General features: G+C 68.3%; 1 protein-coding gene across 7 annotated transcripts in view; it reads left to right on the forward strand.

Annotated features, from left to right (window-relative positions):
- BAIAP2 (BAR/IMD domain containing adaptor protein 2) overlaps nucleotides 1-15,422 on the forward strand; it is a 58,668-nt gene extending 43,246 nt beyond the window's left edge. The window contains exons 7-16 of one of the 7 annotated variants that reach the window (XR_008662214.1): nucleotides 3,101-3,253; nucleotides 5,196-5,420; nucleotides 5,575-5,776; nucleotides 6,260-6,461; nucleotides 7,403-7,471; nucleotides 7,959-8,121; nucleotides 9,442-9,476; nucleotides 11,533-11,580; nucleotides 12,175-14,233; nucleotides 15,041-15,422. Coding sequence is in view for 6 of the 7 variants with exons in the window: in XM_055308146.1 (XP_055164121.1) it covers nucleotides 3,101-3,253; nucleotides 5,196-5,420; nucleotides 5,575-5,776; nucleotides 6,260-6,461; nucleotides 7,403-7,471; nucleotides 7,959-8,121; nucleotides 9,442-9,476; nucleotides 15,041-15,110 (1,119 nt within the window). In the remaining variant the exon portion in view is untranslated. The other 6 variants (XM_055308298.1, XM_055308351.1, XM_055308146.1 and 3 more) reach the window with 6 other exon arrangements.
- Nucleotides 15,423-16,365: the final 943 nt, after the last annotated feature.

Here is a 16,365-nt window from a genome sequence, read left to right on the forward strand (position 1 = left end):
CATGAGTCTTGCTCAGGCTCCTCGTATTGGAATGAAACCCTCAGGCTCCCCCGCCGCACTGCCCTGCGCCCCCGGCCCCGCCACGCCCACCCCCCAGGGGACTGAGGCTGGTGGGGGCTTCAGCCGCTGACGCCCGTGGCCTTCCTGTTCTGAGAACCGGGCTGGCCCCCCAGGGAGGGGACGCAGGCCTGGCCAGCGAGGCCCAGGGCAGCCGCTGGTGCGGCCGGCAGGTACCCAGAGTCCAGACGGAGCGTGGGGGTCAGATTTTTGCTGCCCCTTCCTGGTCCCCACAGCCAGCTGAGTTCCTCCGTTGCCTCCTGGGGGTCGGTTCCCGTGGTGACAGCCCGGGGCCCAGAACGATGCTCTCATCCACGAGCCGAGCCACAGACCTGATGGGGCAGCGTCAGGGCCCTGAGGGGAACGTGGGGCGCCACGGCCACGTGGGCCGAGGATTGTTCTCGAGCGCCCCTCCCCCCTGTGAGTCACTGCTCGCTCTGAGAGGAGACATATGTTCTGATCACTTTTGTCTTCTCGGATTACAGGGCTGTTGAGCCCAGGGTGACTAAGCGGGAGCGTTCCGCGGTCTTAAACGCTTTCAGCTGGGTGTTTCTATAGCACTGTCGCCATGGCACCGGGGCCCAGCAGGAACGCGGCGGAGGGGCGGGAGCGACGAGCCGCCGGCGCCCACCTGCCCGCCTGCCTACGGCGGGGACGGCTCGGACCGTTTCCAGCGGCTCAGTCATCGGAGGTGTAGGGCCAGGCCGTGTCCTGTCCCCTGCGCTCTTGCAGGGTGCGTGAAGGCTCGTCCACGCTCAGGGCCGTGGGTGTCCTTGCCCGGAGCAAGCCGGCGTGCCCCGGGCCCCATGGGTGGCCGTGCTGCACCGCCCGTCCCCCTCGACGGCGAAGCTCCCCACTTGACCCAGACTTCCTGGATGTGCCCAGCGAAGCCGTGGTCTTGGTCCAGGAAGAGGAGGCCGGGAGGGCGGCTGTCATTCCTCGACAGAGGAAGCCATAGCTCAGGCTGGGGCTGCTGCCCGCTCCCCGCTCCCCGGGAGGCACGGTCCCCAGGTCGCGGCCCCCCCGCTTCTCCCAGGGCCGTGTGCTCCACCTCCATCCCGTCCCCTGAGACCCACGCTGCTCTCAGCCGTTCTCTGAGCTTGTTTAAGTAAATGGAAATCTTAAAAATAAAACTCCCCTCCCTCCCCGGCGTGGAGGCTGCCAGGCCCCGAAATGAGGCCAGCGCCCCACACCGCACGGCCCGGCACCGTTCCTCTCCACTCCTGGGAGCGGGGCACACCGCTGGCAAAGACGTGCCACAGCCTAAAAACCCAGAAACCGCGTGCAGGTGGGACCACGGGGCGGCTCGAGGACTGGGGTTGGAAGGAGCCGTGCTCGGTGCTTGGGCGGGCAGACCCAGGGGGCCCCGCGTCCCGGTTTCCACACCGTCCCATGCTGACCTTTCACAGTGGCCCCTCTCCTCCCCGTAGGTGACAGCTAGCGTGGAGGCCATTGGTCTGGGCCGTCTTCCCTGGGCCTCCCTGCACGAGGCAGGCAGCCCATCATGGTTAGCCTGGCCCTCCCCCAGCCCCCGGCCAGTTGGTGGGGACGCTAGAGCAGCCCCTGGGACAGCTGGAGGTGGTGGCACCAGGAGAGGATGGGTTGGGGGCCTCTCTGGGGGTTAAACCCTCATCCTGAGGCTGCCCCCTGAAGGGGCTCGTGGGCGCTGGGCTGAGCCAGTGAGTGGCGTCGAGGAAGGTGCCCTTGCTGTGGGTGGTTGAGGCCTGTAGGGCGACGGCGGTGTCCCTGACGGCCTGGGTGGGGAGGGCGCAGCAGCCGCGGAGCATTGTGCCAGTGCTGAGGACAGGGCCCTGGGGGTGTGCGTCCATCCGGGCTGTCCCGTCCTCCCCTGGGAAGGCCCCCTTCCACGGCCACAGCTGGAATCGCCCCCGTGAAGTGCAGCCGTGCCCAGCAGCCCCCCCCCCCACCGTCTCCCGGGGCACCGCCAAGCTCCAGGCCTGCTCCCCCGCCTGGGGAAGAGCCGCGGTGCGAGGGAGGTGCTGGTAGGTGCATGTTTCATAACCAGGAGAAAAGTTCTCAGGCAGCTCAGGAAACGGGGGGGGGGGGGTTTGGTCCCCAAGAGCCGTCCTGGGTCCCCTCAGGCACGGGGGGAGGGCCTGTTACTTGGGGCTGCGGACGGTGGGCGGGTGATGGGGAGTCCCGGTAACCGCCCTCCCCAAGGGGGCAGTGGAGCTCTGCGTGGGGAGGCGTGTGGTCCCCAGGGGTGGGGGGCCCGGGTCTTGGGGGCAGGCCTCACAGAGAGTGGGGTAGTGTGGCTGCTTCCCGGTGGCCCAGCCTGCACCCAGCTTGCACGGTGGCCGCGGGGGACAAGCCACACCCACAGGCGGGTGCTCACCCCTCCGGCAGCGCTCTGCCGGGAAGGGAGGCGGCAGGAACATCCCGTTCTGTGCACCTCCTCCCGGCGCCCACCTGGGCTCAGCACCACCCCCAGGCTGAGTCAGAGCCATGGGGGAGGCGCCCTCTAGGCAGGGCCTGCCCGGGGCACAGGAGAGCCCAGGGCCGCACAGAGCAGCAACCCGGGGCGGAGGGTGCAGGGGAGAGGCGCCGGGACCCCGCGGGCCCTATCACACGCGCACACACATGGGCAGGGGCGCGGCGGCCCCCGAGCGGTGCATCTGGGTGCCCCCACCCCCCGCGACGGCTGCCTACGTCTTGAGGGTGCTTTGTTACCCAAAGTTTCCAGCCTGCAAATCCGACTGTTCCAGTGTGCCCCGGCCTCAAGCAGTGTCTCCTGCGTTCTCTGGCCGCCCCCTCAGGAATTGGGCGTGAATTAGTCATTCTCACACACGTCGTGCCGTGCCGGGTGAGCTTTCCCGGCCGCCGTCAGGACGGCTTCAGGTGCTTGGATCGGCACCGCGGGAGGCGCCACGATGCCTCCAGGGCCTCACCGGCAATCTGCCAGCAGGGTCCGCGCGGGCGTGGGCACGGCTGCAGGGGCGGGGGGCCTGGGGCGCCCTGAGCTGGGCGTGGCCTCCGGTGTCCCGTCCGCTCACACGTGTCACCCGCTCTCTCCCGCCCCCAGTACATCGACGCCATCAGCAACAAGCAGGGCGAGCTGGAGAACTACGTGTCGGACGGCTACAAGACGGCGCTGACCGAGGAGAGGAGGAGGTTCTGCTTCCTGGTGGAGAAGCAGTGCGCCGTGGCCAAGAACTCGGCCGCCTACCACTCCAAGGTGGGGGTGCTCGGGGATCAAAGTAATACCGAGCGTTTGGGGTCGTCCCGGGGGCCGGCGTGCGAGTAGCAGAGTCACCAGCCAGACTCCGCGGGGGCCTTTGAGGCGGTTAGAAGCTGCCGCCTGTTGTTTTGAGGACAGTGGCTGGAGGCTGGTTCCTTGGGGACGGCTTGGGTGCCAGGGAAACCCCTTGTAGGGGTGGTGTCGCCCCTGGGGCTGGCTCCCCTGCAGGAACAGGCCTCTGTGCATAGTCTGTAGTCAGGAGCCAGGGAGGGAGCACTCCAGAACCTTCCAGGAGCTCAGAGGGCCTGCCTAGGCAGCCACATTCACGTCCTTTCTCCACGAAAGGGCCTGCGGATCGGCAGGGTGAATGCACATTCACGCACGTGTGCTTGACCTCAGACTCCCCCTCTGCTCCCCTAGCCTGGGCTGGGAAGGGGAGCCGCCCTCCCTGCGCAGAGGCTCTGCCTCTTGGCCTTCCCGAGGGCCCGGCCACAGGTGCGGGGTGAGGACAGTGCAAGGACGTGCGTCCCCTGGGGGGCTGGGAGGGCTCCCTGGGGCACCGCGCCAGCCTTGCCAGGAGCTCTGTGCGGTGCCTGCAGCTGGGCGCTGGGAGCTGCAGAGGCGGCCCCGCCCACACACGCGGCTCGCTGTGGGCACCCGCGCCCTCTGGTGGCACCAGGCCCCGCGGCAGGTCAGGGCTCCCCAGTGCTGCAGGCGCATGGAGGCAGGGTTGTCGCAGAGGCCCTGGTGCTCCCCCCCCCCAGCCCCCAGGGGCTGGACGCAGCCCTCCCGAGCCGGGTGAGAGAGGCCCGAGGGCCCCCAGGCGTCTCCCTGGCAGGTACGTCCCAGCCCCACGGACAGGCTTCGTCACCAGGTAGGAGCCCTGGGCTGGGCCGCCGCCCCCACTGGGGAGCCCTTTCGAGGGTCACACCCAGACCTGGGCTTGCCTCCTTCGGGTGCCGCGTCCCTGTAGGCCTCTTGTCACCACCACCCAGACTTGTCAACCAGTTATCTCAGCCTGGGTGCAGGTAACACTTTGGGTTTTGCTGTGGCGCAGAAGCAGCCCGACTAGGGACAGACGGGGTGCATTACAGAGCGGGGGCCAGCCCTCAGGCCATGGCTTGCTGGGCCCTGGTCTGAACCACTCAGAGGGCCTTCTCCTCGCTTCTCCCTGCTTTCCCACACAGACGCCCCCTCCCTGCCCAGACCCAGGTCAGAAGTGGGGAGAGGCCACAAGGGCCAGACCGCCCTTGGGGAGGCCCTGAGCTGGGGAGCACGCCACCCAGGGGAGCTCCAGGCTCTGCAGTGGGACGAAGGTCATGTGCCACTTCGGCCAGACGGGAGAGGGGAGGGCACAGCCCCCCCAGGCCCTGGACAGGCTCACGCAGGAGGCACCAGACCCGGGTGGGCTACAGGGAACCTCAGGCTGGTGCCTCCCCACCAGACCCCTGGCTTCCTCATCCTGTTAGGCCGGCCGAGCTGCCCGCAGGCCCAGTGCACGCGGAGGGACAGCTGGGCTCTGGGCCCCTGGGGTGGGGGCAGGGACAGTTAGCATCCTGCATCTACCAGGTACCGCCTGGTGGGTCCCGCCATCCTGCACGCCCTGCAGCTTGGCCTGCCTGTGGCCAGGATCCCCAGGGCCTCGAGGTCGCCCACGGTGCGTCAGCTGCATGGCTACTAGGCCTTCATCCCCTTTTCCTTCTTTGTTGGCCCCTGCCCAGCTTGGACCTTGGTGTCGTCTGAGCCCTGGTGGCCTCATGACTGCCTGGCTCACTGCTACAGCCCAGCCCTCCTGGGGGCCGGCGGGCAGGGCTCACAGGTGGCCACTCTGGCTGTGTGTCCCCACCTGGTGAAGAGCAGCCATAAGGCTTGACAGGTACAGCCCCCTCCCCGGCCAGCCCTGACCCTGCCCCTGCCCTCCCTGCTTCCTCTGCTGCAGGGCAAGGAGCTGCTGGCACAGAAGCTGCCGCTATGGCAGCAGGCCTGCGCCGACCCCAACAAGATCCCAGACCGCGCGGTGCAGCTGATGCAGCAGATGGCCAGCAGCAACGGCTCCGTCCTCCCCAGCGCCCTGTCGGCCTCCAAGTCCAGCCTGGTCATCTCAGACCCCATCCCGGGGGCCAAGCCCCTGCCGGTGCCCCCCGAGCTGGCCCCGTTTGTGGGGGTGAGTCTGCGGCTTCCGGCAAGCTTTCTGGGTGTGGAAAGATGCCCCCCCACCCTGCACCGGGGTGGCTGGGCTGAGGGGTCTCCACGCCAGCCTCGCCTGACCAGGCCCTCCCGCGCCGCCGCCCCCCCCACCCCCCGCCTCTTCCCCACAGCGGCTGTCTGCCCAGGAGAGCACGCCCGTCATGAATGGCGTCTCGGGCCCAGATGGCGAAGACTACAGCCCCTGGGCCGACCGCAAGGCCGCCCAGCCCAAGACCTCGTCTCCTCCACAGTCACAGAGCAAGCTGAGCGACTCCTACTCCAACACGCTCCCCGTGCGCAAGAGCGTGGCTCCGAAGAACAGCTACGCAGCCAGTAAGGGCTTGGACGTGCCCCCAGCCCCGGGTGGTCGTGTCACACCCAGGGGAGGTCGGGGAGGCCCCCGGGCCCCGAGTGTGTGCGTGCTCTTGGGTGGCGCCTTGACCCACTTTGAGATTTCTGTCCTGGATCCTCAGGCGTCGCCTGGCTCCCCCGCCTCCCGTTAGGCCTCTGGCGGGTGGCGGGCTGCAGGGGGGACACCGTGGGGCTGCAGGGGAGGGTGGAACAGCCCCCCCCCAGCTCCCATGGGCGGCACCACGTGTCCCCCCGCTTGAAGGTCAGTGACGAGCAGGTGGGGGAGCCGAGACCCAGGCCCCAAGCTCCCCACACCTGCTGCGGCAGGTCTGCAGCCCCATCTGCCTCTGACTCTGACGTCCAAAGGCACGGCCTCCGCCAGCCCCACCCCCGCCCCCGCCCCCGGGGCAGCCGAGCTGACAGGAGGACGGGCACAGCCCCTCACTCCTGCCTGTCCTCCTGCAGCCGAGAACAAGACCCTGCCGCGCTCCAGCTCCATGGCGGCTGGCCTGGAGCGCAACGGCCGCATGCGAGTGAAAGCCATCTTCTCCCACGCGGCCGGGGACAACAGCACCCTGCTGAGCTTCAAGGAGGGAGACCTCATCACCCTGCTGGTGCCTGAGGCCCGGGACGGCTGGCACTACGGCGAGAGCGAGAAGACCAAAATGTAAGCGTCCACTGGCCGCGCCCTCCCAGCCGGCCGTCGGGGCGTCGGGGCGGGCAGCCTGCCCTGCGCTCTGCTGTGCTCGGGACGCCGGCCCCCGGCCCCGAGGCCCTCAGACGTCCTGGCGGCTCGGGGTCCTTCCCCGACTGTTTCCCGCCGAGCATTTTCAGTCGGTCCCCGCGGCAGAGACGTGACGGTTTCTGTCCAAGCCCCGGTCTCACGGTCGCTCAGCAGCCCGTCGCCCTCCCTGCCTGCGTCACCCACTTGGCCCAGAGCCCCGCATGTGCACACAGCCCGTCGGGCACCACCCCCGCGCTGTCAGGGCTGTGGCTTCCCAGTTGGCCGAGGCCCACCGTCCACCCCAAGGCTTCCTGCTGCCCCCGAGGCTCCTCTGACCAGCCCGAGTGCTGGGGTTCCAGAGGTCACGCTGTCGTGTCCCCGGAGCCGCGTCTTCACGGTTTCCTTGAACACGTGTGACACAGAGGCCCTGCCAGCCTCTCGCTCTCGCTCGACCGCGGGGCCGTGCCCCCGCTACTGTCCTCCGGTTGTGGCCGCTGGTGAGATGGGAGACGCCCCCGCCTTGGCCAGGGAGGGGCTGGTCGGAGCGCTGCCCCAGCCCCAGCGGCCCCCATCGTGGCAGGGCGGTCGCTAGGCCACCTCGCTCCCGGCACACCTGCCGCCTTCCAGACAGCTGCTCTGATGCTGGGGCCGTGTGGCCGGAAACCAGCCCTGGCTGCTGCAGACGCAGGAGCCCTGCCCTCCTGCCGGGGATCCGCAGCCTCCCGTCCGGGGCAGGGGCTCAGGGCCGGGTGTGTGCCCAGGGCGCAGGCTGGGGTCTGGGGTCTCCCTGGAATGTGGAATCGCCTTCCCTCCAGACGGTTGCAGCGGGCGGGGGAACTGGGGCTCCTGGGCCCCGGCGTGCTCTCACCTGTCTTCTCTTGCAGGCGGGGCTGGTTTCCCTTCTCCTACACCCGGGTTCTGGACGGCGACGGCGGCGACAGATTGCACATGAGGTGAGTGTGCTGACCAGGGCGCCGGCCCTTGGCTCTGCAGAGGCTGCTTGGGAACAGGGCACCGTGGGCGTGCGGCTCTGTGAGCCGCCCCTGCTCTCGGCCCAGACGGCTCGGCTGGGCTCTGGTGCCTTCTCGGCCCAGCATGCTGTGCGTCGGAGGCCCCCGGGTTTCGGCTGCAGTGCGCTTTGTGAGGCGGGAGTCAGGGTGCTCCGTGGGGTGGGGGCTTCCCTTGCTTCACCCCAGCCCGGGACCATATGCCCACTGTCGCCTCCTGAGGGGCTGAGCGGTGCCAGGAGGGCTGGGGGCGCGGCTGTGGGAGTCCCTCTGCCACACCTTCAGGCCCCGTTTCACGGCTCAGTGAGGCTGCTCCCGGGCCTCCAGGGCAGCCCATCGCCAGGCCTTCTCCAAGGGTCCGAGGGGAAGGTGGGGGCCCCACGGGGTCCCGGGCAGGGGTGGAGCCAGCCCCTGAGCACCCCAACCTCCACAGCCTGCAGCAGGGAAAGAGCAGCAGCACGGGGAACCTCCTGGACAAGGAGGACCTGGCCCTCCCGCCCCCCGACTACGGCACGTCATCCCGTGCGTTTCCTGCCCAGACGGCCGGTACCTTCAAGCAGAGGCCCTACAGCGTGGCTGTGCCTGCCTTCTCCCAGGTGAGCTCCGCAGCCCCTCTGCCCAGCCTCCCCTCTGGTGGGGGCACCAGTGGCCTCAGAACCCCCCCTCCCAGACCGTGGGGCTCCCAGGCCTGAGTGTGGACACGAGCACTTGCACCGGAGGCCTGGGAGGTGGCCAGAACCATTTTGTTGCTGTGTCTCGGGGCCTCGGGAGCCAGGACCTGGTGCGCATGCCCAGGTCACCCAGGACCAAGTGGCTAGAGGCAGGAGGTCAAGGCCTGGGTCCCATTGGAGCCCTCGAGCACGCAACGGTGGTTCTGAAGTCCACGTGAGGACAGGCTGTGTGCGCGGATGGGCAGGTTCCTAGGGCTGTAGGAGCCCAAGGTTCTGGAACGTTGGTCTCCCCTGGGGGGTGTCAGGAGCGGGGGTTCCAGTCCTTGACTCCAAGGTGAGCTCCCAGCCCCTGGAAGGGGTGAGAAGAAGTTTCTCTAAGACGTGAGCAGCGGTGACGCCCACAGATCGGGCCTTCTCAGGGCTGTGGAGAGCGGCGGCCGAGGTGGGTGAGGTCCAGGGAGGGCCCCGCGCAGCACCATCTGAGCGGCCTGCCCGCCCCTTCCCGGGAGGAGCACGAGCGCAGTGAGAAGGACCCGACTTGGGGGTGGAGCTGAGGCCTGGGCTGGAAGCTTCCAGAGAAGGTGAGTTAGGGCTGGTGCTCAGGCAGCAGCAGGAGGGGGTGCTCATCCAGCCTGGGAGAAGCACGGGCCCCAGGCGACGCCCCAGTGCCGTCCAGCCCCGCCTGGGCCCAGGACACCCAGCTGAGCTGCGTGGGTCTGGCCAACACACACCACTCCCCGTCCAGCTTTGGCTTTAGCGCTGAGGTGACCGAGGAGGGTGTCCCCAGGTGGCGCCCACAGCCCATCCCTCAGCCCCACAGCCGGGGCTCTCCCTCCCGAGGTGGCAGCACCTCCCCCAAGGCCAGGAAGCTGCCGCTGGTGTCTCGGGGTGCAGAGGCGTGTCCCATCCAGGGACTGGCCCAGGCTGGTGTCCTCGGGAGGCCCCCCCCACGTGCCCCGAGACGTGCCATGCAAGCCCGAGCTCAGCTGCCTTGGTGCTCACCCGGGAGATGCGTGTGGAGAGGTCACCAGAGGACCCATCGGGCGTGTGCCCGTGAGCGTGAGCTCGCTCGATGCACGGTCTGCCGCTGGCTGGATGTGGAGCTGGGCTGTCCCTGCTGGGCGTGTGGAGGGGTCCCCCGTGCCCTCGACTGCAGTAGGGCACAGCCGCCTGGCCGCCCCCTGTCCTGCAGACCCCACCTCCCCCCGCGACCCCCGCCTGACCCGTGGTGCTTTTCCTCTCCAGGGTCTAGATGACTACGGAGCACGGGCTGTGAGCAGGTAAGGGTTTCACACGCGTCGTTGGGGGCGGTGGGTGGACAGGGCCGGCCCCGCTCACAGACGCTCCACGGCCTGCTCCGTGGGGCCTGCCAGAGACTGGAGGCCGCGCTCCGGGTCTGGGCAGGCGGGCGGGCGCCCGTTCTCTCCACGTGTCTGCGTGGCGGGCGTCTCAGGCAGCAGCCCAAGCCCCAAATACTGCCGGGGGGTCTGGGGAGCCGGGCGGGTTGGGAGCGGGCCCTCCCCGCGGGAGCCCAGCGTGGCCCCAGGGGCCCCGCCTTCCAGGAAGCCCCTCCGCCCCGCTGCTCTCGCGCCTGCCCTTCCCTCCTGGAGCAGCGGGGGGGCGCCTGGCCCTGGGCTCCTGTCCCCAGAACCAGCCCGGGCGGCGCGGAGGGCTGGGCCACTGCCCCCGAGCTGCTAGCGGAGCTGCTGCAGGAGAGGCGTGCGGCCCGGCAGCGTCCTGTGCTTTGTTCCACAGCGGCAGCGGCACGCTGGTGTCCACAGTGTGAGGACGCTGACCACGGGCAGCCGCTGCTCGGAAGAGCCCCCCCACCTGTCTGGCCTCCATCAGTTCCCTCCTCTGCGCTCGTTGGTTTGTTCTCGGGTTCCTTTTCTTCCTCTCTTGCCCTGTCCTGCCTTTTGGTTGGTGACCCCAGACTCTGAGATCCCCCAGGGTCCATGGTGCTGCCCCATCTCTGCTCCCTGTGTTTACACGCCCCCCACCCCGCGTGTCCGCCAGGCAGGAGCTGCTGGCGGAGCAGCGGGGGCGGGCGTCCTTGCCTCTGCTCCGCGGCCGCCGTGTTCATGACGCGCTGTCCCTTGTCGAAGGCTCACCGCGAGCCAGGCCTAATGTTTGAAGAAAAAGAAAAATCTTAAAAAAAAAAAAAAAAAAAAAAAAAGAAAAAAGAAAAAAGAAAACAGAAAAAAAAAAAAAAAAACACAGGAAAAGGACCTCACTTTCCTGAAAAACAAAACCAGATCTGCATGGACTCCGGTGTGCGTACTGTTACTCCTGCATCTGACTCCCCCAGCGGACGCTGGCATCTGTGTCGGGAGGCTCGCGGCCCGCAGGTGCCCCTCCGAGGGCCGCACCCTCCAGGGGTCTTGCCAAGCGGGGGGGCCTCCTGAGGAAGCTGGCCGCTCCTGTGAGGGAGGCCACGGCCCCCGGCCCCGCAGCCGGGCCCCTGAGCGCTTCTTCCCACGGACGCCAGGGCCTGCGCGCAGCACGGAGTGGGCGGCCCCAGGGCGTGGGCCCTCCGCGGGGGGGGGGGAGGGGGGACAGGCGCAGCCACTCGGACTTTCCAGAGAGCTGCAGAGACCCCCCCCACCGCCCCCCGCCGCCCCGAGCGTCCTGGAAAGTGGCGCACAGCCCCGGCGGCCCTGGGGAGGGGGCAGCAGGCCCACCGCCCGGCCTGCCCCAGTGCGCTCGTCTGTCCGTGTCTCGGTGACTTCAGAAGCAGACACGCCGGACTCCGTGGCTACTGGTTTTGCCTCTTCACACCCTGAGTCTGGGGAGGGAGCCAGGCCGCGGCCCCGGGAGCCCCGTGAAGCTGTGGACGCTTTTTCTGACGTGATCTAAGAAAACCCTCCGCCCGCTCTCCTGGGAGCGTTCGCGAGAGAAGCAGCTCAAGACACAGACGGACCCGTTTTATATTTGAGGAAAAAACAAAGCCAGAACGTGGACCCATGTACAGAGAGCCTTCCGTGGTGTGTGCTCATTTTGCTAAAAGATCTCAAATCCAGGGGATTCCATGCTCAGTGGATGAATGTAGACAAAAAACTGCGACACTTGTATGAAGATGTAAAGTGCTCAAAATATTTTCGTTTCCTTTCCTCTTTTTTTTTTTTTTAAATCTGAATTGTGCCCTGTACTGCAGTCGTTTGAATAAAAGTTTTATTTCTTGCACTGAGCTGAGTGTGGCGCGTCCTTCCAGGCCCGCCGCGGGGCCCGGGCACCTCAGCGGGCCGGCCTGCGTCCTGTGGCCTCGGGGCTGGGCTGCCCCGGCCGTGCCCCCCGTGCCCGCGCCCGCCACCAACGGAGCCCTGTGTTTCCTTGCAGCGCCGAAGTGGAAGTGGCCAGATTCTGAGCCGCCCCTCACTAGACTTAGTAAGTCGCCCCGGGCTCCGCGCTGCTCGGTCTGCCAGGCCTGCCCCGCTCCGGCCTGGGCTTTCGCTTCTCCTTGGATTGCTCCTCGGGCTCTGGGATTTCCGCCCTCCGTCTGGAAGCTTGCGGGCCTGACTGGCTGCTCCCCCTGCGCCCCGGCACCTCCCGCACCCCCGCGCGTGGTCCGGCCCCGGCCCTCTGCCCGGGTTCCTCTCCTGCCTCTGCGGGGTGCTTCAGCCGCAGTCGGGGCGAGGCCTGGTGATGGGCTGTGAGGCCAGCTTTGGGCTCCCCTGGCTCGGTGTCCACTCGGACCGGCCCCTGTGGGCTCAGGCCCGCACCCGGCCTGGCCGGCTCCCTGGCTGGTGAGTACTGCGGCCCCTCGGGGGCTGGGGACACCAGGGTGGGTCTCGGGGACGGCCCCGAGGCTCGAGCCCACCCGAGTGCCTCAGGCCCACCGAGGCAGGTGGATACGGCGGCTGCGCCCCGTCGTGGCTGCGTAGAGGCCGCACCAGGCTTTGCAGACCAGGCCTCCGGCCACCGCGTGCGGGTGCCCTCGCTGGCTGCCCACAGCCCGACCGTGCCGGCCCCTCCCGCCAGGCCCCGGGGAAGCAAGCCCCGACGACAAGCAAGGGGAAGCCCGGCGCTCCGGGCCAGGGCCCGTCTGTGCCCGCCCCACCCCGTCGCCGAAAAGCCTGCCCACGAAGCTGGCACCCGCATCCTCTACCACATGGAGCACCGCCGTGATGTGCTCCTCCCCACGGGCAGTGACCGCTTCAACAGTCCTGGACTCTCTTCTCTCACCGCATCTGAGCTGCAGCGTGAGGAACTTCTGGAGAATTCTGGAGACAAATGCTCTTGACATTTGGGGACGGGGTGGATGGAAATGCCTTCCCTGCCTCTAGATTCCTTCTTCCAAGAGGCCTTAGGAGGCCTACGCCTGCCACCCCCGCTGCCCCTCGGCCCCGGGGCTCTGGAGGGAGCCCGGCCTCTGCCCCAGCCCGCCCCCCTGGCACAGGGCTGCAGCCCCCCGCGGGAGCCGGGGCATCCCCCACAGACTGGGCCTGGCCCGGGACTCACCCGGGGTGGGTGTCAGGGCCCCTGGGGAGTTTGAGGCACCCCTGCCTGCTCTGCCAAGGTGCCCCCTGGGTGAGGCCCTGAGGGGCGGGACACAGTGGACTCCACCCCGGGAGGGCCGGCATCCCGGAGGCACAGGGACCAGTCAGGCCCCAGAGGAGAAAGTTGAGGATGAAGTGGAAATCTGGGCTCCCTCTGCTCCAGAACCACAGAAGGCTGGGAACCGCACCCCGAAACGACGCGGCTGTTCTCCGATCACATGTTTCTCGCTCACCCTCACGTAGTGGACTCAGAATAGGCGACGCCCGGAGTGCGCGGCGAGAGGTTGAAGTGGAGAGGTGCTGGGCCATGGCACTCGGCCCCCCTCGGCTGTAGGGTCTGCAGGCAGGACCCCCGTGCCCTGCGACGCCCCGAAGCGTGACTGCTAACCGGGTGCTGGATCGCCCCTGGGGAGGGGCCCGGCTGGGCAGGGAGCTGGCGGCGCCGGCGGCCCTGGGCCTGCCCTGCCGAGTGTAGACCACCCCGTCGGGGGCCCAGCGGGGGTGCTCCCGTGGGGACAGGAGGGGCCGGCTTAGGGCAGACCCTGCCATCCAGATGGTCCCTGCCGCCCTTTGCCGGCGCGACTGGAGCCTCCTTATATCTTGGTGGTCTGCGGTCACGCGTCAGCTCCCCCGGCAGTGACGGATGTCCGCGGGGCCGGGGACTGTGCAGGGGGGCCCTGGGTTGGGATTTTGTCCTGTTGCGTCAGCAGGGGGCTGACCTGCCGGGCTCACCCGGGCGCCCACCCTGGGGCAGCTGCTGAGCCCCATCTTCCCCGAAGGCAGGAGGCCCCCGGGACCTGCGGTGTCGATGGCACGGTGCCCTGCGCTGTTTTGGGGAAGATGAGAAAGGGGGGTCGGAGGCCAGGCACCCTCTGGTGGGGGGCCTCTCTGGCCCTGCCACCCCCCTCCGGCCCCAGCTGCTGCGGCTGGGTCCCCGGCCCCGGGGCCAGGGCAGGAGTCGGTGTGCCGCCCACAGCCGCTTGGCCCCGCACGGGAGCTGCTCGGCCCCCACCTCCACCTGAACAAAGCTGCCCCAGTGCGGCCCCCCAGACGCCCCCTGCCTTGACCCCGGCTGGGGACAGCCAAGGGCCCGGAGCCACCTTCTGGAGCCAGAGTTAAGTCACGGCGGCAGGGCCTGGGGCAGACGTCACTGTCAGGTGACAGCACACCTGGCCTTGGGAGCCGGAGGTGGCCACTGCCCCCCGAGCATCTGAGCTGCGGCCGGTCTGCACACGTCAGCCAGGAGAGACTGGCGCGCCTGGGGGAGGCCGCAGGGCGGGAAGGGCCTTGAACGCCGGGCTCGTCACGCTCCACGTCAGAAGACGCTCACGGGCCACGGGGCCAAGCAGGATCCTTCTGTCCCCGCGCAGACGTGGAAGCCGTGCACCAATAAGTCGGCCGCTCTCCCTAGTTTATCCTTTAAAATTTCCGTCCGAGTTGTCTCAGTGTCTTAGAAAACACAGGGAGGCGCCCCCAGCCCACGTGCCCCCCAGCTGCCGTGGACGCCAGCCCAGCTGTGCCAGAGGCGACCCCTGCCCCAGGTAATGGCCTGAGAGCCAAGTGCTTCGCCGGGGTGCAGTCCTGTCCGTGCCGAGCCCTCCGTGTCCCACGTACCATCTGTGCTGTCACCCCTGGGGCCGCCTGACGACGCCCAACCCGCTGTCCTCTGCTGTCCCTGCCCAGGCAGGGCCCCCCGAGCCCCTCGGGGACTCCGAGGGGAGGCTTCGGCGAGGACCAGGCTGTGTGCCGGCCTCTGCTGTGCTCATCTTGTCCCATCTCAACCTCTTGTCTGGCGAGTCCGTCTGTCCGTCAGCTGTGGCCTCAGGCATGCAGGGGAGGGTGCAGCTCCCTGGACTGACAGGTGGCTGAGCCCTGGTCCAGCCCTGCTGGCCCACGGCCGCCGGTGTGCGTGCCCCCCGTGTGTGTCCTGTTGGTGTGGGGCGGCCGAGGCCCCGTGTCTGCCCCCAGCCACCTTCCGGGACCCCGGGATGCATGGGCCGGGTGTGTGTGAGCTGCTGAGCTGTGTGTGTCCGTGGCGTGTCTAAAAACGGGCAGGTGGAGGGTCCTCTTGGCCTCGTGGGGCGGCGGCTCCCCAAACCTGGGCGCAGGCCCCCTCAGGACTGCCTCAGGTTTTGGAGAAAGAAGTGGCTCCTGGCCGTGGGGCGCAGGCAGTCAGCTGGCCCTGTGCACGGAGCCCGTCCCTGGCTGTCCCCAGCAGGCTCCATGGTCTCCCTGCTCTGGGCTCCCGCTGGGGACCCTGGGGCCTGGGCAGCCCAGGTGGCTCGGTGCCCGACGGTGCCCCTCCCGGCACTAAAACCACTCTCCTCTCCTCTCCTCTCCTCTCTCAGGAACCCCTTTGCCAGCGTCCAGCTGAAGCCAACCGTGACCAATGACAGGTCTGCACCCCTCCTCAGCTGACGGCCAGGCCCCCACCGCTGCCCGCTGGGCCCCTGCTCCCCACCCGCACGCAGACCCTCTTTTGTAACAGTCTGCGTGCTCCCCGCTCGGAGAAAGAACCTTCCCCTCCCTGCAAGCCTTCACCTGCCCGGCTCTGCCCCGCTGCAGCCTGGCCTGGGCTGGACCCCGGCCCTTGCTTCGGAGGTGTCCCCGGGCCGCGGCCCCCGGGGCAGGGAAGGACGTCGGCCTGTAGCTGGAAGGGGAGCACGGCCCCCCCGCCCCCGTGCCCGTGGCTCCTCCCCAGTGTCTGGTCAATAAACAGGCTGCCCTACCTGTGCCTGCTTGTCATCTGTGGGCCTGAGGGGGCGGGAGGCCTGCGGCAGAGGAGGGGGGAGATGCCCCCCGATGGGGCTCTGCTGGGCCTCCCCACCCCTGCTGGCAGCTCTGGGGGGCTCTCCGCCCCACCCCACCCAGGCCCGACTCCCCTCCAGAACTGGCTGTGGGGCCCCCGGCTCTCCTCCATGTCCCTGGAGTGAATGGTGGGTGCCACTGTTGGGGGAGCCCCCCCCCCCCAGCTGGCTGCATGTTGTCTGTGGCTGAAATACACCCATGGTGACCAGTGGTGGCAGCAGCGGCCACTCGGGCCAGGCTCCTGACGCGGGGTTCTGCAGCCGTGAAGTGACAGCCTGTCCGCGGCCCAGGAAGAGAAGCAGAAGGGGCCGCAGGTAGGGCAGGTGGGGACACGGGCCTCTGGCCTCGCAGGGGCTGGGGACAGGCCAGGCGGGCTCTTAGGGCAGATATTTGGGGTAGAGATGCACGGAAGCCCCGAGTCGTCCTGCCCCCGCTGCTGCACTTTGGCGAGGCAAGAGGAAGGCCCATCGGGGAGGTGTGTGGGTCCCCCTCCTCGCAGGACAGGAAGAGGTGGCTGCAGTCCGGTCTCCCCCCTGCTCCGTGCAGACCTCCACCCGGAACGGCGGGGCCGCCCTCTCGCATCTCCCCACCGTGCCATGGTCAGGAAGGACGACCGCGCCCTCCTCGGCACCACCCAGGCCCCCTCCTGCCCAGGGCTTTAGATGCAAACCCCAAAAGAAAACACACGCTTAGCATGAAGCCTTTTTTTTTTGTCTTAGCTTGATTTCTTTTAAAAAACAAACGTAAAAGGAACAAGAAAATCATTGCACCAGCATCCTAAGCCTCAAACTAATAAAAAACAAAAAACACAAACCCAAAACAAGTCGCCCACCCACACCCCGAAAGCAACAATAAACTTTACATC

Source organism: Nyctereutes procyonoides, unplaced genomic scaffold (assembly GCF_905146905.1).
Source record: "Nyctereutes procyonoides isolate TBG_1078 unplaced genomic scaffold, NYPRO_anot_genome, whole genome shotgun sequence".
NCBI lineage: Eukaryota > Metazoa > Chordata > Mammalia > Carnivora > Canidae > Nyctereutes > Nyctereutes procyonoides.